Source organism: Notothenia rossii, assembly GCF_949606895.1.
Source record: "Notothenia rossii genome assembly, contig: scaffold_380, whole genome shotgun sequence".
Lineage (NCBI taxonomy): Eukaryota > Metazoa > Chordata > Actinopteri > Perciformes > Nototheniidae > Notothenia > Notothenia rossii.
In genome coordinates, this window is record NW_027639910.1 from 11,041 (window position 1) to 34,543 (window position 23,503).

The 23,503-nt window shown below is 39.7% G+C and overlaps 2 protein-coding genes and 2 long non-coding RNA genes across 6 annotated transcripts; 2 read left to right on the forward strand and 2 right to left on the reverse strand.

Annotated features, from left to right (window-relative positions):
• The first annotated feature begins 433 nt into the window (after positions 1-433).
• Positions 434-8,250, forward strand: LOC307027248 (gap junction gamma-1 protein-like). Its single transcript, XM_079695455.1, has 3 exons — positions 434-677; positions 5,568-6,741; positions 6,866-8,250. Exons 2-3 carry the CDS (start codon positions 5,601-5,603, stop codon positions 6,877-6,879), a joined length of 1,155 nt encoding a protein of 384 aa, XP_079551581.1. The 5' UTR covers positions 434-677; positions 5,568-5,600; the 3' UTR covers positions 6,880-8,250.
• Positions 8,251-10,583: 2,333 nt separating this feature from the next.
• LOC307027251 lies at positions 10,584-13,206 on the forward strand. The gene is made up of 2 exons (XR_013804577.1): positions 10,584-11,293; positions 12,015-13,206. It is a non-coding gene; the product is annotated as an uncharacterized lncRNA (long non-coding RNA).
• A 148-nt stretch (positions 13,207-13,354) lies between these two features.
• LOC307027250 (uncharacterized protein) lies at positions 13,355-16,171 on the reverse strand. 3 transcript variants are annotated; one of them, XM_079695457.1, is made up of 5 exons: positions 15,771-16,171; positions 14,958-15,551; positions 14,648-14,835; positions 14,230-14,273; positions 14,023-14,100 (listed from the first exon to the last, which is right to left on the reverse strand). In XM_079695457.1, the coding sequence occupies exons 1-4, from the start codon at positions 16,116-16,118 to the stop codon at positions 14,246-14,248; spliced, it is 1,158 nt and encodes a 385-aa protein (XP_079551583.1). In that variant the 5' UTR covers positions 16,119-16,171; the 3' UTR covers positions 14,023-14,100; positions 14,230-14,245. The 3 variants fall into 3 exon arrangements, with proteins under 3 accessions (XP_079551582.1, XP_079551584.1, XP_079551583.1); XM_079695456.1 differs by lacking the exon at positions 14,230-14,273 and having other exon boundaries at positions 13,355-14,100; XM_079695458.1 differs by lacking the exons at positions 14,230-14,273; positions 14,648-14,835 and having other exon boundaries at positions 13,973-14,100.
• An 8-nt stretch (positions 16,172-16,179) lies between these two features.
• Positions 16,180-21,070, reverse strand: LOC307027252. Its single transcript, XR_013804578.1, has 3 exons — positions 20,375-21,070; positions 19,590-19,669; positions 16,180-19,013 (listed from the first exon to the last, which is right to left on the reverse strand). It is a non-coding gene; the product is annotated as an uncharacterized lncRNA (long non-coding RNA).
• Between the last annotated feature and the right edge of the window lie 2,433 nt (positions 21,071-23,503).

The following is a 23,503-nucleotide window of genomic DNA, read 5'->3' on the forward strand; positions in this document are numbered from 1 at the left end:
CTCATCTCTCAAAACCCACCTGTTCAACACTGCATTCAATCACTGACCACCCACCCCCTCTTTTCTGTTTTTGTTAATCTGTTTTTGTATTTTTCTTGTTTTTTTTGTTGTTTTTATTCTCTGTCAAAGCTTCTTTGAGTTTTTAGAAAAGCGCTATATAAGTCCCATGTATTATTATTATTATTATTATTAGTAGTAGTAGTATTATTACATCAAGTATAACAAAACATATTGTCTTTGAATACCTAACATTTTAATATATTTTTCAGTAATTATTTGTCTTTAATCTTTGTTCATCGAACCCTTCTTGGTTCAAATGGCAGTGACTCAGAGTTTTTGTCAGTATCTGAATCCAGGGAAAAGTTCTTTGGATTGCATCAAGAATGCTGGCAGTGGATCGTTTTCCTCCACTCTGCGCAGACAGGGGGTGGGGTGCTCGGCTGAAACTGGGAGGAGAAAAGGGGGGGGATTTCGGAATAGTCTTTGTCCTCACCCCGCAGTACAACACACAACTGGAGAAGCAAGCGGGCTCCTCGCAGAAAATAAAAACTGGATGGGTTGATATTAGAGCGAGGGCTTTATTTCAAGAAAGAGAAAACGAAGGAAAAGCTCTCGAGACAAGCAGCAACCCCAAAGAGCCGGTGGGAAAAATACAGGACCCGAAATCACAACTGAAGGTAAGACCACAAACAAATGCGCAAACGCGGCAACATCATTACGTAGCGTTTTAGCTAACAATTATACCATAGCTCAAGTTGCTATATCTTTAACTTTTGAGCCGAGCAAATACGTGTTCTTATTAAGATCCTGTGGTTATTTATTCATTTTAACAACCAATGTGTACAACAGGAATACCACAAACAGGGTTGGCAAATGTATCGTTAAACAATAACTTAAGTTCACTCGCACAGGCTGGCAGATATATCGTTAATTAAAACACGAAAACGAGTCACATTATGTGGAATAATTTGAATTTGGAAGCGTTTTTGGCTCAGTATTGATGGTCATTACCGGCACGTGCAGTGTAATTCTGCTGGTATGCTGAACATTTGGGTATTTTTTTATTTCTTGACTATGCAGCCTGGATTTGGGGATGGAATAGCGCGCATGGGTCGTGTCTTGTTGTTTCCCCCCTTCTGAAATGCCTAATATACCGGCAAACTCATATTCTGGCAAAATAGCCGCATTTTAAGCTTAAACACTACTCTAACTCCTAAATGGTGAGTTTTTCAAACGATGTGTCGCAGCTGTTAACAGTTAGCTCAATTATCCATGGAAATGTTTGTGAGCAGCATGTGGAGTCGCGCGGTGACGCTGTCCCGTTAGCCACGCGGAGGATTTCTGTCTTAAACTTCGTGCACATTTGGTTTTATTTAGTTCCATATTTTACATTGTAGTCTTGTGGTTTTTAATATATATTTTGTATTTGTTACATGACTACCCTTTTTTCTGTCTCTTTTTTTATTTATTCCAGACATTACACAATTATGACTAACAAAGATACAAAGGGCGGATTAGTTGATTTGTTCCTAGTGTTGCCACGACAGTCCAGTAAAAGTAATTTCCCAGTTTGACTCATTTTCCTCCCTAAGCCCAGGGCCTCTTTAGCTTTGGGATAAGGAAGGGATAACCATAACTAGCCTCCCAGATGTGAGAGCCACAAAAGCCTCTCTGTTCTGTAGGACTCGGTCAGTGTGGAGAAGCTGCTGCATTACTTTAGTCCATACTTAGAAACAGGCTGTTTTCTTTGGAGTGCCAAATTAAGCTAGGGCTGCTCCAGTAGATGGCCATGGAATTGATATAATAGACACATGCAAATCTGATTTGGAATACAAACACTTTATCATGTTACCATTAAAGGAGCACTTAGTTCAACACTGGATTTAACATTTGTTGAATATGGTAATGTCCAGTCAAATTGAAAAAATGCCAATGTCTACTTAATAAGTCATTTCAGCTTGGCGAATAAGTGACAAGACAGTTTAATTTAGAAATCAAAAGGTCTGGGGTAGCCTAATGCATGTATCAATTATCATCAAAGTATATCAACAAGGCTAGTTTGTGGGGGGGAAATCATTTTTGCTCATTATTAGCTAACGAGTGTCAGAATTTGCATTAGCCTAAACGCATCAAGTATCTGATGCTATAGTAGCCACAATTCTCTGAAATTGCCTGGATGAGATGCATGCGTAGCCACTTTGATTTGAGTCAGCCATGAATGAAATATGACTCTGGCTTAATGTATTTGCCCCCAGTGCTGTTGTGTTTTTTTCAGTTCCTTTACTGACGGCACAAGTTGGAACAGACATTGTTTGCACTGTAGGCAAAAATGGTAGCACAGTGATACCAGGGGCATTAAGGCAGAATAGCAAGCAACAACCTAAAATTGAACAGGTGTCTGTGAAAATTGCAAATATAACATTACAGCCTTTAGCTTAGCAGTATAATACTATTGTTTTCAATGCAGATTTGACACACATTCTCTGACAGACGCTGCATGTGAGCCTGTGGTTTTCCTTAGGCATGGATGTCAGCTTGACAGTAGCCGGAGGCATTTCGTAACCGTTAACCCAGATTTCGACCCAACTGTGCTGCTGAATCATATACATGACATGTCCATTGTAGCCTGACAGAGGAGCAACGTAGTTAACATTTTACATGATTTAATGACCATGTGATGCTAGAATATAGCTTAAACTACTTGCATACTTAGATTTCCCATGTTTAACATTTGAAGTTGGTCTAAAATGTACCCACATTTTTTTTGTTTGACATAAGCTTAATTTGTGTTGGCCTCTGGTTTCAGATAACTTGATGTAGGAAAGTGGGTTTGAGTGTACCTGGGATGCAGTAGCATGCAGGCAGCAGTGCATGAAAGCCACAGATGTAAGATGATAAGGGAAGTCTTTTTGATCTGTAAACAGGCAAACATCATAAAAGCAGCAGGTAAACAACTTTGCTGGGACATTTTGTGGAGAAACATGCAGGAGTTAGTTTCCCTGCAAGCTGACTTTATTGGTGAAAACAGGACCACATATGCAATCCATACAATAGTAGACTTTCTCATACTGTCTTTAACGCATAGATTTAAAGCCAATGAGTCAATCATGAAAGTGAGTCTCTTACAGCTGGCCATTCATCAATTCTTCTTAGTGCCTGCGTGCGGCTGCCACCCAAAGGAAACATGTTGTTCTTTATTTTTTTATGTTATGTCCATACAGTACTCTCATTCGCACCCTGAGTCCTGCATACTTACAATTCTTATTACAGATCTCTCATGAAGCACTAGGAGGTGATGTATCATCTGCAGGGGCTTGTCAGTGCTAGTTTATGGGATTGTCAGACAGTACATGCTCTCTTTGCCTTACTTGACTTGAGTTATTGATTTATTTCCCCCCCTCTGCATTCCTTAAATGCATATTGACAGATTTCAAGTTCACTGCTGCTGTTTACTTCTCAGTCCCTCATTCACATTCATTACTATCTCTAAAAACAACTACTTTTCATTTGTGTTATCTACATGGTTTGGAGGGTTACACACTTAAAATGTATTCAGATACCATTACTTATTAGTGGGTAAACTAATCCATGTATATCATTACTAAAGTCAAACTCGAGAACAGATTACCGTAGCTTTTGGGTACAATACAAAATAAGCAAATCAAGACGAGAGAAAGCCACTAACATTTAGACAACTTGTATTTAACCGATAGTTTTGATATGTTTTTCTATAGGTTGCAGTGTTATTTAAGGCAACACTGATGTTTAGTGCCTGAGTAAGGAGCAAGATAAAAGTATAAGGAGAAGTATTTTTCTTATCGTGGTGGTTACCCAAGATTTGGCTTCATTGGCAGACAAGGAAACGTGTAGCCAGACTTCCATATGGGTCCATAAGCTTTTTTATTTTGTTAAGTAACAAAATAAAAAAGTATAACTAAACCCCATTGCACATGGCTCTTAAATGGTACTTTGTTAAGATTGCTATACACTTCATAATGCATCCCCCCCCAAAACTGTCAATGTACTTTGATGTTGTTCCACTTTCTTGTTGTACATACAGAATAGTCACTGGTCTTTGTGAATTGCAGAGCTACGGATGGGCTTTGTTTTGTTACTAGCTTGATTTTAAATGTGACATATTAACCCAGGCTATACTTGTTGGACTGTATATTTCTTCAAGATGCATTTTGTGTTGCAGTTGGTAAAACATTGAATGTAACTGCTTTTGAAGCCACGGAAAGGCAAGAAAACCTTCAATGTGATGCTTGTCAGAGCCATTTAAACCTTACAGTTTCTTGGTTTTACATTGTGTTATGGATGCAGTTTAAGATGTGCTTTTCTTAAAAAGATAATCTCTTTGATATTTTGGTTGTCACAATTGCATCTCTTATTCGGTTAGTTGTGTTCCTAGTTTTTCCATAGCCCTGAACATTGTGTGGCAATGTTTTGTTATATAAGGTTTAAGATCTGTATACTGCCCTAAGAAACTACCAAACATTTGTTGATGTCAAAGACAACTAAAGTAGAGAAATGGGTGTTGAATGTTAGGTTGAGAGAATGGTAAAATCTTCAAAGTCAAAAACAAACTGCTGTTACTTACTTGGTGCATGCCTGATGGTTTATAGTCGTGGTTAATTACTTTGCAGAAGTTATGAGGTTGGTCACAGATGGTGTGAAACCACAGGAGCTCCTCGCCCTTTCGTATTTTACCATCAGCTCATTACTCAGTTTTGGCAATCTTAGATGGGAATAATCAACCATGACTAGACATTTCACACCTTCTGGTTCCAACGTGTTTGCCTCAAGCTCATAACGTATTTCTTTCTTGATATGCCTCAGTCCCTCTGCTGACATGATTTTACTTCAGTCTTTTAATGGCAGTGTGGTTGCACAATTCTGTGACGGCGTCTGAGAGCAGCTCAGAGCTGTTTGTCTCAGCATGCCTTATGTCAAAGCATAGCAGTGATGTTTTGAGTCTCACATTTTTGAACAGTGACACAATAGCTCCACCTCGTGGCTAAATGGAGCAAAAAACATAGTCAAAACTTGGGTTCAATCAAGCTTAAAATGTTTTGTCTAGCACATGATACCCAAATCTTGTGTATAGAAACATACACCAATGAAATACATAAAACTATACCAAGAGAACTACAGATGAAAATAGGTGGCATCAGAACTTATTTTATCTGCAACGGGGGGTGGGAGGGGGAACTAATTCAAATAATTATAAAATGCTTAATATTGCAGGTGATGAGTGTAAAAATAATTACAGTTTAAGTGGCTAAAAATATCTGATCTTAATTTTGTCTCTAGAATACTGGTCAACTTTTTTATTCGAAGCAAAACTGTAATCTCAATAAATACAAAAATGATTCTCGTGTTAATGTCTGTTTAGTTTAAATCACATTTATTTTGTAAATCGCTGTTCATGTGGCTTGGACATACTTACCAGTTTAAGAACACTTTTCTGTAATTTATCGTTAATGACGAATAAATATTAAAGAGAATTGTGATTGTACTTGTAAAAAAAATGAGCCCTAACCACAATTTTCTCCTTTTCTGCACAGGTTTAAGAGGTTCCTTCCTGTTCCAGATCCAAAATGAGTTGGAGCTTCCTTACGCGTCTGTTGGACGAGATTTCCAACCACTCCACCTTTGTAGGCAAAATCTGGCTCACCCTACTCATCGTCTTTCGCATCGTGCTGACCGCTGTCGGGGGCGAGTCGATCTACTACGATGAACAGAGTAAATTTGTGTGTAACACACAGCAACCTGGTTGCGAAAATGTGTGCTACGATGCGTTTGCGCCGCTCTCGCACATTCGCTTCTGGGTGTTTCAGGTGATTATGATCACCACGCCCACTGTCATGTACCTCGGCTTTGCCATGCATAAGATCGCTCGCATGGAGGACGACGACTACCTGCCGAGGAGCAGGAAGAGAATGCCAATAGTAAGCCGCGGTGCCAACCGGGACTATGAAGAAGCGGAGGACAATGGTGAGGAGGACCCCATGATCCTGGAGGAGATTGAGCCGGATAAGGAGAAGGAAGTGGCGGTGAAGCCCAGCAAGAAGCACGATGGGCGCCGTCGCATCAAGCGTGACGGCCTGATGAAGGTCTATGTGTTCCAGCTGCTGTCCCGTGCCATCTTTGAAGCCTCGTTCCTGTTCGGGCAGTACGTACTGTACGGTGTGGAGGTGGTCCCGTCCTACGTATGCACACGCTCTCCTTGCCCGCACACCGTGGATTGCTTCGTCTCGCGCCCCACAGAGAAAACCATCTTCCTGCTCATCATGTATGGCGTCAGCGCTCTGTGTCTGCTCTTTACCTTGCTGGAGATCCTCCACCTCGGCATCAGTGGTGTCCGAGACTGCTTCTGCACGCCTAGGCCCGCCACCCCCCGTCTCCCAGCTCTGTCCAGCCAAAGGTCCTCCATCTGCCGCCAGCCATCCGCACCTCCCGGCTACAACACGGCTCTGAAGAAGGACCCGTCGGGGAAAATGGGCTTCAGGGACAACCTGGGAGACTCGGGCCGTGAGTCGTTCGGGGACGAGGTGTCATCGCGGGAGCTGGAGAGGCTGCGGAGACACCTGAAGCTGGCTCAGCAGCACCTGGACTTGGCTTACCAGAACGGGGAGAGCAGTCCTTCACGCAGCAGCAGCCCAGAGTCCAACGGCACTGCAGTGGAGCAGAACAGGCTAAACTTTGCCCAGGAGAAGCAGAGCAGTACATGTGAGAAAGGTAAGGCATCCAACCCTTTTCCTCCAAAGAGAAACAACCATACGTTTGTATTTTTCTATCTTTTCTGTAGCTTTGATCACAACAAAAAGCTTTACCAACACTGGCTCTGTATCTCTGTTCACAGGTCTCCGTGCATAGGTTTTCATCAGCCCAGCTGACATTCTAGACTGAAATTCCCATCAGTGAGAGGACATAAGGGAATCAAAGTGTGTGAGAGTGAGACTTTTTGCTTGAGGTGGATGAAGTCAACCCAAGCCTTCCAGTGTTACGGCCAGCCACGGTCGAGCATCGAGTCAAAGGAGGAGAGCGGTCGTCTCACCCCAGCAATAATTGGGACGCCTGTCTGAAGATCCAAAGTGCTTACAAACTTCCGTCAGAAAGAATGGTCAAGGTTACCATGTACTTCCCCCTCAGGGCAGCTATTCTATTTTGAATATTTTAATGTTTTCATTACAAGACTTAAAAGCTATTTGTCATACTCTAAAGAGTTTGTCCCATTGGAAGTTCACAGTGAATGCATCTCAAGTTTGCCTTAGACCTAAACTGGAACTCTGTTTTCTGGCATTATTTGTAGGTATGGCCAAGCCAGTTGTTGTGGAAAAAACATGTTTAAACTGTAAGATTTGTGTACGTCGAGTGATTGAGCTGCAATGAAATGTCAATGGACAAGACACCACTCATAAAAGCAAGGTACTGGAACTATTGGCATGCTAATGAAGACTTTTTTTTTTAAGGAGTAATTTTTCATACAAAGGTTTCTCTCAAGTGTGTCGCTTTTTCTTTATTTCTCTTTATTATTTTGACAATGCACCAGTCAACATTCCCAAGCTTGGTTGCTTTGATGGCAACTGGAACACACTTTGGGTGCCTCTGTCCAAAGGAATGAACAAACCTGGGTAATGCTTGAAACACATGAACGCTTGATATTGTCCTGTATTGTTTAAAGCGTGTATTTGATACTGTTCTTTATTTTTGTATTGTGATGTTGAGAAGAGGCTTTTGTCACTGTGGCAGATTATTATTTTATAGGAATGACATTCATTGCTGTCTTAGTTCCTTGAAGCTGAACCATGGACAGGTGCATTCTGAAAGGATTTAGTACGATTGAGTTCAAAAGCAAAAACAATTTTTGGAACCTTCGGCTTATTTTATTATTTACTCATCGTCTCCGACCTGCAAACATTCCCTTATTCCTTACCCAGGTAGATTGAATCATATGTCTGGTGTAATACGGAACATTTTCATGTATTCCGCTTGAAGTGCAGATTTGTGGATAGACTGTTCCAGAGCCTGAATGAGGGTTGTAAAACAATGTAACCATTTCAATGTGAATTCAATGCCTTGATGCTCTAAGATGCCATCATTTTGTATTCTGAATCATACCCACAGTGCCAACTCAAACATTGTCATCTCAAGTTATTTTTGAACAATGCTTTTTGTACTTTTTATACTTTTTGTATTGATAGTACTTTTTGGTTAGTTTTTTTTAAATAAATTTTTGCAACAAAAGTTTTGCCAAGTGGTTTCATAACTGTCCAATTCCTGTAAGATTGTTATTGTGTTTATATGTTTAAGTAACATCACTTGATCTGATGGTAGCAACTAGGGATGGGAATGATTAATCAAATATGAGTTGTGAATATTTGTATTGTAATTGGGGTTTTTTTTATGGGAGGGGTGCCTAAGTTAATCACATATTATCAAGTGCATTAATTAAATGTATATGACAGTGCCATTTTAAATATCTTATTTAACTTATACTTATCAATAGAAAAGGTTTGGTCGCCCCCGAGTTTACGCTTGGAGCGTGGGGACAACCAGGAGCCCCAGGTTAGCCGACCTGAGGAGGCCTGGAGCTAGAATATGGTACAAGGAGGTCTGCAACATAGGAGGGGCCCTGCCCATTTGGGGCTTTTATACAAAAATAAGATCAGTTTAAAGTAAATTCGGAGCCGTACTGGCAGCCAGTGGAGAGAGGCCAGAATGGGGGTAATATGGACCCTCTTCCGGCTACCTGTGAGGAGTCTGGCTGCGGCATTCTGGACCAGTTGCAGGCGGGACAAGGATGACTGACAGATCCCAGTATACTGACACACACCTTATTTTTTACAAGGGTTTGAATAAACAAAATCAGCTTGTATTAAGCAAAAGTAAAGGTTTGAGACCAGAATAGTTTAAAATTGTAGTATTATTTTACTAACCCTTTACTTGAAAGGCTGAAGTTGTGTTGCCTGAAAAACTTTAACTTTAACTGGTTTAGCTTATCCGTTACTTATCAGGTTTAAAATCAACTGCATGTATGTTCAAACTTAAAGCATATGTGTAGTTACATTATATTTGCAGTGATAGTTAATATAACAAAACGTATGTTTAACGTGTTTATCTTGGACAATGGAACTAAGCTTTCAGATGATTGACTTTACTGTGCATGAACAATTAATATTTACTGATAGAACATTTGAAATGCTATTAAAACAATCTGTTAAATAAGCAGTGGGAATAAGTCATACAATAAATTAGGATCAAAGTGCGCATGTTTTTAATTTGGGAGCAAAATTGGATTAGTTTTTTTTGGACAATACAATATTGTTAGCATTAAAGGACCGTCAAATATTTGAGAGGTTCTGATTCCTAAAACCAGTGTGCAGATGAACCTCTGACGACCTCTAAAGGCTTATTTTAACCTCAGCTTTTAATGAAAGAGCTGCAACCCCATAAGTTCACTTTTATAACATAAATGCAATACATGTAATTATTGAGTAATGTACAAAGTTACTCCAGTATTTCAACATGGTGCAATATCTATTTTTCTATTTTTACTACACTTTTTTATTGTTCAATAATTTATGGAACGTCTATTAACTTTTTTCTTGATGCATTTGAAAGAAAGTAATGACATTTGTCACCCAATTCATTTATTAAGTGTGGTTCACATGGCATGGTACACCTAGATCAGTAAAGCAGTCAATAATGTGACAAAACAACAAAAATGTATGAACAGGGAATTATGAGTAGCAGTAACATATTGAAGATGGTGGAAGATAAATGAATTCTGCTGCAGGAAAAACATTTACATTTTTGACAGCCTGCAATGAATACACATATTTAATCAACAACTTTGTAAATGTCAAAGAAGTTATACATGAAAATGCTGCACAGAAAGGTCACAGTTCTAGAGATTTGCGTTTAGAATTTCTGTTTCATTTTTATAGTTGAAATGTTCTGCTTTTGGTGGGACCTTTTTTGTGCCTTAAAGAGGCAAACAGATAAACAAATAGCTCCAAACGCTGCAACAATCATTAGAGCAAACGTGGTGGCAAGTCCAGTCTCAGCATCACTTGTTGAGAGCTTCATACCCAGAAAGTCCACTGTGTTGAAAGAGGGATCAGGGGTGATCGGCGCACTTGTTGCTGTAGAAAGGAGATTATCATATTATAATATCATAACCGTTTCTGTTTTTTTGTAAATGTGAGAAAATAAGACATTTCTAGCCAATTCTTAAGCTCTTCGATCACTGACTCCTGTTTTCTATAAAGTTCTTTGACACATTAAAGGAAAAAAACACGTTAAGACAGTTAATTTAACTTTCACAAATGTCAGTTAAATCAGAAACTACAAATAGTAACTGCTTAAATTAAGCACAGTAACAGAGCGTTTCAATTTGGTTACCATACTTAGAACACTGCCATGTCGCCCTTTGTTACCACTTGTGCAGTGAGAATTTCCACTTGTAGTGTTGTCTCAAAATGCAAGGAGCAGCTTTTCCCCATAGACTGTAAATGGACGTAGGGTCCGTGACGTCACCCATAGGATTCTGCAGTTGCCGAGAAGCCCTTAATAGAGCTCCTGCGGATGATGTCACATATGCTGGTCACGTGACGAGAAACGAAGGGGGCAGCCATTTTGGCAGTAATCGCGTCAGTAAATTCATTGGCAGGCACTGGCAGACTGTCGAGGATGGTGGATAACTGCTGTGCACCAGGTTGCACAAATAGGCGTGGGAAGAAGAAAGGTGTATCTTATTATCGCATTCCAAAAGACGCGGAGAGGAGGGAAAAGTGGATCGCAGCGATTAAAAGAGCCAGGAGCCGTCTGAACAAGACTGAAAGATGGGACCCCCCGGCCGTTTGCTTTCGCTTATGCAGTGATCACTTCATATCAGGTGGGTGAAGGAATACAGTACAATGCTACAAAAAGTTTCTGGTCAGTTTAATTTTTACCGAAGTAGAATCTAGCACCCAGTTATTATAGCTAACGGACTCTGTGATGTCCCTTTTTAACTCAACAAGTGTGGCTCTGGTGCAGCCTAGCCAGTTAGCTTGTAGCAAGCTAGTGGTAAACAAACCCGTGTTGAAAATATTCCTTCTTATTTTTTAGGGAGAAAGAGTGATAACCCGTTGAGTCCGGATTTTATTCCGTCAATTTTTGATTACCTTCCATCTCCAGAGAAGAGGAGACGAAAAACGAGACTGGAGGTTTTTAACAGAAGGCAGAAGGCTAAATTGCACAAAGTAGAGCAGGCAAAGCTATCTGCAGAAGCCATCCGTCAAAGGTTGGTAGATCAAACTCCTCCATTGCATTTAAACAGAGGATAGGTTCTTTTCACATTCAATATATGCTTAACACGCCGTTTCTCCTCATATTCTCTTTCATCACTTTTCATTTAACACATTCTAAACGCTGTAATCAATACTCTAAACAATACTTCTCGGCTCGTTTGGTTGCCGGTCATTCCGGATGTTGTCACATGCTACTCGTCTGTAAACAATAATGTATTCAAATAAACTGTACCTTCATTTAATATTCAGCATGGTAATATCTCGACATCTATCGTTGTAGTGTTAAATCACTAGGTTTCGGTTTTCACCACACCAAGTCATTTCGCTCCTCAATTCACCTCTTTAGGAAATCGTATATTAACCACATGCTACATGCTAACCGTAGATGAAGGATTTTCAGAATAAAAGCTTAACTGCTTGTGCACAAGAATTTCTGGTTTTTCAGTATAAAAGAGCGTTTGAACTGACGGTATGTTTAAGCTACATTATACCATCAAAACATTGATTTTAATTTCTAACAGTGTGTTATTCAGATTATTTTATTTCAAATAGTTAACTGCCGTGATATGGTTCTAAACAAAAACGTCACACCAGTCATTTAATGAAGGCTAATATCATATGATTTCCATTAAACATGTCAGACTGTAAACATGTAAACTGCCATCAGTATTGTATGCATGAAAGCTTATTTTGCTGCTTCTGTGTTTTCATCAGGACATCAACTGATTGTCCCCAGAACAAGGCAGCCCAAGAAGACCAAATCACAGAGCCTTTGAAGGAGCCCCCCATCTCAGATCCTTTGGTAGACTCAGGCGATGAAGATCCTGTCCAGCCTGATCCAGCAACACCACCATGCACCTCTGAAACCTGTTCTAACCGCATCCAGTGTCTTGAGCTAGAATGCCAAGCTCTAAGGACTGAAAACATGTTGTTAAGGGACAAGATAAATAGGAAGACCCTGACAGAGATTAGTTTGCATAATGATGATAAAAAGGTGAATGTCCTCACTGGGTTAGCAACCTATACATGTCTTATGACCATTTTTCAATATTTGGCTCCATTTCTCAAACTTAAATCATCAATAACATGTTTTCAACAATACATGTTGACTTTGATGAAGCTTCGAATGAACTTCACATTTGACTTTTTGGGTTTTTATTTTGGCATCGATCCAACGACTGTCTCCAGGCACTTCAAACACTGTGTTAATTTGATTTATTGTAGACTGGTGCCAAGTTTAGTGGTGTGGCCTGAAAGAGAATCTTTAAGAACATCTCTTCCATATGTATTTAGAAATGGTGACTATGAGAAGACTGTTTGTATCATTGATTGCTTTGAAATATTTCTAGAGAAACCAAGTAGATTGCGACCCAGTGCGCAGTGTTACTCAAGATACAAATCACATCACACCATGAAATATTTAATTGCCATTTGCCCTCAAGGTTCAATTTGTTTCATTTCTACTGGATGGGGAGGTCGCACCAGTGATAAGTTCATTACAGAACACAGTGATTTTTTACCTAATATTCTCCCAGGGGATGTTGTTTTGGCAGACAGAGGGTTTCTGGTGAAGGAGTCTGTTGAAAGGTGTCAGGCTGAATTAAAAATTCCAGCATTTACTCGTGGAAAAACAGTTAGATCCTGCTGACATAGAGAATACAAGATCTCTAGCCTCTTTAAGGATTCACATCGAAAGAGTCATAGGAGTACTTCGTCAGAAATATACTATCTTACAAAGCACTGTGCCAATAACTTTCACAGACATAGAGAAAGAAAATGATGTTACTTATCTTGATAAAATTGTGAGTGTATGTTGTGGACTAACAAATGTACCTGATTCTGTGGTGCCCTTTGAGTGATGAATGTGTGCGTCAACAGAAAGTAAACCTTTTTGATTCGCTTCTCACTTGTTTGTTGTGACTACTTTTCTCACTCACTAGATTTGAGTGACCTATCCATGTTTTAAGAGCGCTACAGATACTGCTACAGACACAGAAGACATTGGTTTAACAGTTGTTTATTAATTAATAAAATATTGACATTGCATCAGCTCATTCATATTCACACTTTTCGTAAGTAAGTAAGACTAAGTAATTATGTTTTTTTTTTTTGGGCATTGATTAGTTTCCTACAACTAGGACACACCCACTGTTTCGGTACCCTTTTCATCCGAAGGCAGGTTTGGTGGAACCTCTTCACGGCACAGAACCCTGAGGCACAAACAAGCATGTTCCCTGCCGCAGGTGCACGGCAGTAGCACCACTGTTGCTGGGGATCGATGCTTGCAGTTGCTTGTTTTGGTGCAGAAAACCATTTGCCTAACAGCTCTGGGATGATGCATTTTAGGAAGAAGTCACGAGCAAGTTCAAGTTCTTTGTGAAAGAATTCTGGGTCAAATGTAATGCGTTCCACAAAGGGTGAATCACCTTCCTTTTCAGTCCACAGAATGAAATCACAGTATGCCAATTTGGTAACAAATAGCTGCATCTGCACTTGGTAGAAGTATGCATGGTCTCGCTTAAGTTTAATTTTTCCTTGGGAATCTTGTTCAAGGCAAAAGTGTGCAACAGAATTTACAGCTTCATTGACAGAAAGCTCCTTTGCAGAAAATGGGCACTTAATTTCTAAGACCCCTGTACCACAGCAGCTACAGGACACATACCCATCAGGTGAGGCCCCGATAAATGGGTGCAGAGGTGAAATTCTAAATCCGGCTGGTCGCACCAGGACGTCTGTGTGTGATAGGCGATGCTGCATTTCGTAGTATTTTCTGGCCAGTTCTTCATTCTTGCATCCCCATCTGAAGAAACAATGTAAATATGAGTTTTGGACAATAGTAATGCCACCCCACATTGCTACCTCCCTGCCCTTTACAAATGTTTACTGCTGTACTTGGTTTTACACTTCTTTTTAAAGAATAGCCTAGTACTGCATTTACCCTTCATTCACCTCACACTAATTTCCTTGTACACCCTATGGAAATGACAAGTTAACACATACATAGAAGAGATTACACACTGCACACCCTATTTTAGTTTACAGGGAAATTCCAGCTGATTTCAACATGCAGTTGTAATGCTCACACACACTACCCTTGACTTGTTGTGAAGATGTGGCATTTTATATCATCCCACATGATACAGCTGTATTGTAAGGTGTCTGCTGATGCACATGTCACAATGTTTCATACAATAAGTAATCAAATGCATATGCCCATTACTTTTGGGACGATGAACATCAGCTGACACCTTACAACAAGGCAGAAACTTTTGGGATGCTATTTGGAGTATGTTAGGATGTTCAACTGCATGTTGACATTGGCTGGAATTCTCTATGCTCATGAATACCTGGTAGCCTCACTGCTGAAAACATGGGACTTTGGGTCACATATCTGTCTTATGAGAGACACTGCTGGTTTTCTGAGGTCTGTTCTTGTTGCTGCTCTGAAGGTAGATCCTGTCACCCTACCACTCCTTTGATCAAACCAAATTCTGGACTTGGACTGGGCTTGGGTCTCCTCCTCTACAATATCACTCTGAAAGCATGGCAATCCAAACAGTTTCTCATTTACATTGCAAGTTAGCACACACAGTACACGTGCACATAACATGGTAGATCTTACATTTCAGTCATTAGTAAACAGAATATGTTCTGTACCTGTTCTTCAGTGACAGTCAAGTCCTCAAATATTCCTTCTGCACGCTCTTGTAATTCAGCCAGGTTCAGGTCTCTTGCCTTCTTGTCGTACAGACTGGTAAGGGGTTCAGGTAAATCTAGCTTGACAGTCTTGGGTACATAGGATGTGGCGTACCCGCGAACAACTGACAGGACTGCAGGTCTGCAGGACTTCCCATCTTGAGTCCGGCACTGTGAGAGATTTTTGTAGAGCTGTGTTTGCTCAGCAGCAGTCAGGGGTGGGAAAGATGCCGGCGCAGAGGTACCCTTGGTGGAATTCCCCTTTTTATTTTGTTGAGTATGGTTGAATATGATGTCCTTGCCCTGCAGGTACTCCACATTCTTCGCAGCATCCTCACTGGGAGAGGCCCACTTGCATTTCTTGGATGTGCAGCTGATCTCCTCGTGCCTTTCGTTGTTTTTTCCCCACAGACTGAAGAGAACAGCTGACACATGAGAGCAGCTCTCCCCGAGTCCCGCTGTGCAGTTGCAGTGGGCTCCCAGCACAACACCGTCGTTCCTGACCACCACCCATGGCTTTAGTTGACTTTCATTAAGCCTTTGGGAGTGATTAACCTATATATGAAATTCAAAAATAGATAAATAAAGGTTAAAAACGCCAGCCACTTTGGTTGAGTACGTTCAAAAATACAAACTAGTTTCAGACGCACTGCAGTAGCTATCCAAGCTAATAAACAAACATGCTAACGTGACACTGCCGTAGCTAGACAAGCTAATAAACAAACAATGCTAACGTGACACTGCCTATCAAAACTGGAATAATTTAATACTTACCCTTGCAGTGATGATGCCGAAGTTTTGGGATGTAAGACTCCACAGTTGAATGTTGTTTACGAAGCCGGACTGACACCATTTGTAAGCCTCCAAGCTTTTGTAAGCTCTGAGGGAGTCTCCTGAGTACACTGATGGAAAGCTTACAAGATAGCTGTGGATGTCCGCGTAGCGCAAGTCGGGTACATCGTCTTCAGAGCAGGAGGTTATGCTCTTGAAAAGCACACCGGGTGCATTATATGGGTCGCTTATATTTAATCTTTCTAATTTTGTACTATAAAGCCGAATTTCACTTGAATTAAAATGAGATGTATACTCGCACGGTAGGAAAACGCTGGCACCGGTCGTCATGTTTACTGCCAAAATGGTGGCTGATAACCAAAAGTCACGTGACCGCAGGAGCTCTATAGGCGGAGTCGGCCACTAACGGCTTGACAGTGACGTCAGAGTTCAACTCCCGCCTTCTAAGCCGAGGCGGGACCTGCTGCCACCGAGCTGAAAGTTCCAGAGCTAGCTGAAGCTACCAAGCTAAGCTAACATGCTCCCCATCTGCACACTGCCGTGGCATTTTACGTTTCTAAGGTAAGCGGACATGAAACTATTCAGCAAAACTATAAATAATAATCTAAGTTATTGAGTTTTTAGCATAATACTTCAGAATCTTAAAATCCCTTAACGTTTGTATGCAATTGTGCTAAATTCAACACTGGAATCAAGCAAATATTAATATGTTTACATGACATTAGTTATTTATATTTTGAAATCACTTAATTATACTTTTAATACATTTAAGTCAAGCTAAGGTACATGTGATGGTAGCTAGTTAGTGCTCTTACCTGTGAGGCCTTCTCCAAACAGCATAATAACCAGACTGTATCATTAAAACTAAGTACCAGTTCTAGATCCTTGACTTTAGACAAACAATTCAAAAGAAAGCATGTATTTAAAGACCAATCTTTTTTTGAATGTGCCTCTTAACCTGAGATATTAGTTATACAGTAATAGTATTGACAATCTAAAAAAACTGAGCAACTCAACAGTCAACTTTATGTTTCTTATTGTCTAAAGCAGAGGTGCCCGGCAATGCTGGTAGATCGCGAGTCATTCATAAATTTAAAAAAATCCAGCTCCGTTAAAATAGACAAAACAGGTTTTGATCCCTCCTCCCTTGGCCTCCCTGCCACTTAATTCAGGAGTTGACTTGATTGACAGAAAAAGCGACCTATTGCTTTCCAGTCTGTTAACCCAGAATGCAAAGTGATACAAAATCAGTCAAGTGCCGGGAGAGACAAACAACAAAATGAGTGCGGGAACGAGCAAAAAGCTAAAGACATACCACTTCCACACAGAATGGGAGGGAGAATCTTTTTTTGTGATGTCACATTCAAAGGTTATTTGCCTTATTTTTAAAGCAAGCGTCGCTCTGCCAAAGAAAGGTAACGTGGAGAGGCATTATCGGAGTGTTCACAAGGCATATGACAGCGACTTCCCTCCGAGTAGCGAGTTGAGAAAGAGAAAGGTCATGTATTATTGCTACACAAACATTATCTCTTAGTCTTAGTGTCGCCAACTCGTTTCTAACATGCAAAAAGACAAACAAATGCGTCTATGGTCGGTGTATTTTCTATCTTTCCAATCCAGAAGAGATCTCTCTCTCCCCCGTCTGTTTGCAAGGGGGCGGGGCAGTTTACACACACGCATCTGCTACATGCAGCAACACACGGAGGAGATGGTGGAGAGAAGCGCTCCAAGGTGTGGTTACATGTTACCCGTCTTGAGGTGGACAATGCTCGTCACCAAAAGTGTTTAGCATGTAAGGGCGGTAACACGAGCAATTTGTCTAAACATTTAGCAAAAGTGCACCACATTCAGACGGAGGAATGCACCGGGTTCGACTGTCTTTCTAGTAGCTCTGTATCCCCATCCACGAGTAACGTTTCCACGTCAGGTGTTATGTATGCTAGCAGCAACACACAGAGTTAACTCAATTATACAAACATGGGTTAATGATTAGAGGTAACTGAGTTATTTATTTTGTTAAAGTTTCAGCTATTCTGTTTCCAGTTCTGTCATCAGATTATTTAATAAGATTTGTTAAAACATTGTTGTTTCTTTTGATGTGAAATATTATTTATTTAATTCAAATAAAAAGCAATGTTAATTTTGTTCACAATTTGTTAAGTTAATTTAATAATATATGTATTTTTGAATCAAGTATTCATCTTTATTGTCTTCATTGTTAGTTTCCACATGCCTAAAACAACCTCAAACTAAATCTAAAAGTTGATGGCTAAATAAGAGCGTTTGAGAAATTGCGCAAGGCACACACAGTAGTAGTCCGAATAGTCGATTAATCGTTTCATTAATCTATAGATTAATCGATAATCAAATTAGTCGTTTGTTGCAGCCCTATTGTAGTTATCCCATGTAAAAATAAAACATGTTATTCAGCAACCCTTGCAATTTGGGATTTTATTTTTGGTTGGTAGACCTCGGTTAGCTGGTCATTTCAAAAGTAGCTCACCAGCCAAAAAAGTGTGGGCACCCCTGGTCTAAAGCATTTTGTTATTTTCATTTTCCCCCTCTCATATTCAGTGTGGACGGATTGAGACAGCGTGGTGTCCAGAAAGCTGCAGAGACTTCAGGGAGAAACCTCCGTGTGATGGACGTCCTGTCTGTTTGTTTGGCCCGGAGAGGACTGAGGGTCTTTCCTCTGCAAGGAGGACCTGGTCTGATGGAGGAGCCCATGCTGGGCAAAGCTGATACCAACTGCACAGGCCTAGTCTGTCACTTTATTTGACTAAATGTGTTTACTTTAATAGTTTTACACCTTCTGTCCATATGTGCTTTTTATTTAAAACATGTTTGATTAAGTTTTGGTTCACATTTCAATAAATTGTATTTGTATTTGCACTCCTTTCGTCCATTATTCTTACTGAAAATGTTAGATTACACATTCACATCTGACTGAAGATTGGCCCCTTTTATTTGTGACTTTGCAAACTCTGCGGTACAAGGCGCAAGTGATGTGAAGCTCATAAAGCGAGGCAAATTGAAATAATTAGCTGATGGAATGTAGATGTGGAAATAGGTGCATTCGATCAGCTGACTGTTTTTACAATAAAAGTAGTTTCTTAGTGTACTGGTCTTAAAATCTCATAACATCAGCTTTTAATGTTCCTCTTGGATGTTCTTCTTGACCCTCAGAGAAGGAGAAAATGTTGTGTCTTTCAGGCATGTCCTTTCCTAACAAAAATTACAGGAAACATAAAACATATTATTGCAGAACAAGTGTGTTGTTTATGAAAGCGGTGTGTTTGTGTGTTTAGGGGCTGTAGATATAATTATTTTGTAATTGTAATGTTTTTTTTTTATTTCAACAGTGAGCTACAAAGACAATCAGATTATGAATGAAAAGTATGAAGTTAATCAACATTGAAATATATGTTATTATCAAAATAATATTTAACTGTTATCAAAACGTAGTGCAACTAGAAGCTTGCTCTGTTGTCTCACTGAAAGAATAACTTTTACCACGTTTTTTACAGACAATATTCAGAGATAAATAGTAGCAGTTCTCACTATGTGTTAAATATCTTAGCCTTCAATATATTAAATTAGAAAGCTGACAAAATTATATTGCTTGTTAACATCTAAATGTAACTTTTTGCACAGAAAAAACCCTCAACTTCACTGGTGTGTAGGTGATCTAGTATTGTTTAATGAAATATATATATCAGTGTATTAAAGTCAATACTTCATTTATTTAAACCAATATCTATCTTGATTCTTTGTACAGTATGAAAAAAATAGTATTTGTACCTGTGCTGAAGTTCACTGCTGTGAGGAGTCCAGTTCTGTCTTTCACTCTCTGGTCCAGCCTGTCTGCATCACCTGGACACCTTAAACAAACAGATATATATGTAAAGTACCATGTGTACAAACAATATAACTGATTATCTTCTGTTGAACATGTTGGATTGTGTATTGTCCGAGTCAGGGTCCTTTTTATTTTACTATAACTTTGGAAGTTGTGTTACCAATGCTTGCTGTTTATTTGATACCCATTCGGTAATGCAATTAATAAAAACAACAAGGTTTGGGTTCGTTCTTCAGATGACTGTGATGTTAATATGTAAGCTCAATAATGAACTCCAGCTCAACCAACCATATTGTAATATCTAAGTAATCATCTTGAAATATGACATTAATAATTGTAATATACACACATCTTATTGTGAGGTTGATTTCACATACACTACTTCGACATTAGTTGTCTACATACTTGAGCATAGCCAATTTAAATTAACCTTAGTGATGCATACAGTTCCTACCTAAATAATAATCATCTCTCTAAGTTACAAGGATGACTTTATTTTATCAACCTCAAACAGAAGCCGTTTGTTGTACAGTATTAGCCCACTTAACACTTGTCTATTTCGTTTTAACGTTTATATATAGTCTATGATTTTAACTTGGAGGCTACTATTAGCATCGTTAGCACCGATGTAGCTACCACTAGCTTACACGCTAACCCAAGCCGTAACATTAATTACGTAGCTGATTAAAATCATTAACACATAAATAAGTACTCGAATTTCACTTACCGCAAAACTGCATTCATGCACCGTCTGTTTCAACCGCAGAGCTGGTCACAATAGTCCGATATATAAGCATGATACACAAACACGGCCGGGGGCAAGCCGGTTCCCTGGACGAGCTGAACAGGCAGAGTGCCTGCCTGTAGCTTCACGGAGCAGCTAGCAGAGAGACAAGAAGCTAGCAGCAGCAGTCACTTCACAGAGCCGTCACTCAATGTGACCACGCCCTAATTTATGCAAAAACTTTAAGACCTAATATAAATAAAAGGGTCGTGTTAGAAAACAATTCACTCACAGATCCATAATCATGAAGGTGGAATCTAACTATATTCATAATAATATTTATTGCATCCATGGGTAGAAACATGTTTTTTTCTGCTGTAAAGTTGGGCATTTTAACATGGGGGTCTATGGAAATTGCTCCTTTCTGCAGTCAGTCCCTATCGGCCAATATATGAACTGCAGTGTGTGCCACTTCCGTATTGGCGTCCCGGCTCTTCCACAGAGTTTGCGAAGGCACAACTGCTGTTAGCTAGCTATCTAGCAAGAAATGTTTCCATCGCAATGAACCCAATATAAGGGCTAAAAGTGGCTTCTTTTTCGACAGTGGTATGTTTATTAAATATAGTAAAAGAAAAACACGTAGAGCACTATGTTATAGTGCTGTGTTGAACAGTTCAACTGCAGGTGTGCTGGTCCCATCTCTTCAGTTACGTATTCAAGATGGCTTTCATAGATCTTGAACGTTCAACACTCAATCTTTTGAACATTATAAGTTATGGTACTTTTTGCCATACTTCACATTTGGATGCACTTATGCACACAAAATGGCACATGTAAGTGAAGGAGAATGCAAAGAGACACAGCATATGATTAAAAGCCTGACCAAAAAACCCAGTCTCATGGCATTTCGTGTTATAGTCACAATGTAATCTATTGATTCGTGTTTCTACGAATTAATGTATTTCTATTGGTAGTATGCTTCGTGCCTGCACCACGTCTTTTTGTCCGGTCGGACCTTGGAAGACCCGAAGCTGTGTGGTTCATAAAAACATGTTCTTACTCAATATCAAGCCACGATTATTGTTTTTATTTTTAATTCTCTAACGTCTGACTTTTTTTTGCCATCCGTGAGGAAAATAAATGGGGCTTAGAGGCTCAGAATACTGAAATCTGTATTTAAAAAAAAAGAAATTCCTTCTAATTTGTTATTCTTTTCTTAATAACACACTGTTATTTACTCAACAACAACACACAATTATCCTTGATTTTATTTATGTGTTTAATTCTATAATCTCTGGCTTTTTTGCCGTCCGTCAGGAACTGAATTTCAAAATAAAGTCACCGGAACCAGACGTAGGTCTATATATGGGACATTTCTAGCGTCATTGCGATACACACCCACTGAACTGATTACCCAAGATCCTCAGCTATGGTTGAAGCTCGGTGATTTGGATGTTTTAGCCGCAATGCACGTTGGTATATGGTGTTAATGCGATATGAAATGAGAAAAACATTTAAAAAATAAAATAAAAATAATACTTTATTCCAAGTGTGCTTGCTTTTCTCTTTGATAGTCATCACATAACGGCATTGTAATACACGGTTCGGCTGCATTAAATATTACACATCTGCCGTAGTTCTCTATTTATAAAGCCCTGATGAGAAGACCTTTGGACAAACTGGAAGAACTGCCACCAAAACTGAATACGTGACGTGATTCATAAATATATCAGCAATTAAATAACATCTTCAATTTCTCTTCACACAATACGTCTCCTTGCAGTATCAATACAAATGCGGCTGACTTTTATATTTGATCCAATTGGTAGATAGGCAATATTTACACCATAACGGTGCACAGCTGATAGACAGGGACTTGTAGTTTTTAAAGATATCACTGATTTTCTTTGAATATAAGAATATAAATACTGAGTTGAGAGAATAGTCAAGGGATTTGGGTGATGGGAATTATCTATGGAATATATGTATATATCATCTATGGCAGCGGTTTTCAAAGTGTGAGGCGCGCCTCCCCTGGGGGGCGCCAGAGAGCTTCAGGGGAGGCGCAGCGTGAGACACAAAAGAACGAGAAAAAGACGAGTAAAGTGACACTTGCCCACTTGTGGCTGTCTGTGGAGACCGAGTTCCCCCACCTCGCCAAAAAGGCTGTAAAAGTGCTAATTCCCTTCACCTCCACCTACCTGTGTGAGTGCAGGTTTTCCGCATTGACTTTGATCAAAAGCAAGTACCGGTAAAGGCTTCAGCCAGAGTATGATCTGCGTTTATTCCTGTGTGCATCAAAGACGCAGACTCATTGTTCCCACTAAAGTAGGGGTGAGTGTAATAAGGAGGCAAAGTTGACGTTCAGTGTGTTACCGGGAGCATATAAGGATTTATCCACCATGTTGAAAATGTTAAAAAAAAATATGTCTTGAGAACACGGCGTGCGGAAATATACGGGTCGTGCTGCAGCTAGATGTGCCTGTCCTCTGTAAGAAGGTGTCGGCGACTGACATGCAAGGAAGAACGGCTGTCCACAGGCTGTTCCAACTTTAACAACTGTATTAACTTCCAGGGTAGTGAATTGAACATGCAATTGTAATTTGGTGTGTGGTATATTTTCATGCACGGACACGCATGTTCCACAACACACAAACTGAACAACACTCAATTTTCCGATCGCCACCAGTGTCCTTGCGATCTTGTTATAATAACAAGTGCACGTTACTGATGCAATATGGTTGAGACCATTCGGGCTTATTCTAGAGGGGTGCAAGGAATAGTCCAAGTAGTGGGCGAGTTTTATACAATATGTTTAAAACATAAAAATAAAAAGGTTTAAAAAGTTATTGTTTAATGTTTTAAGGAGGTGACGCTACTCAGCTAATCAAATCGGTGCAGTCAGCACGATAGATTGAAACACACACACACAGAGGCGAGAAAAGAGGAGAGAAACAGTCGGAGTAATTTCAAATGGCGGAAGGTAGACAGCGAAAACAGAGCATTTAATTACATTTTCTCTTACTGGACCTCTTTGAAATGCAATTGAATACCCCTGCATTATAGCAACAACAACAATAATAATAATAATAATAATAATAATAATAATAATAATAATAATAATAATAATAA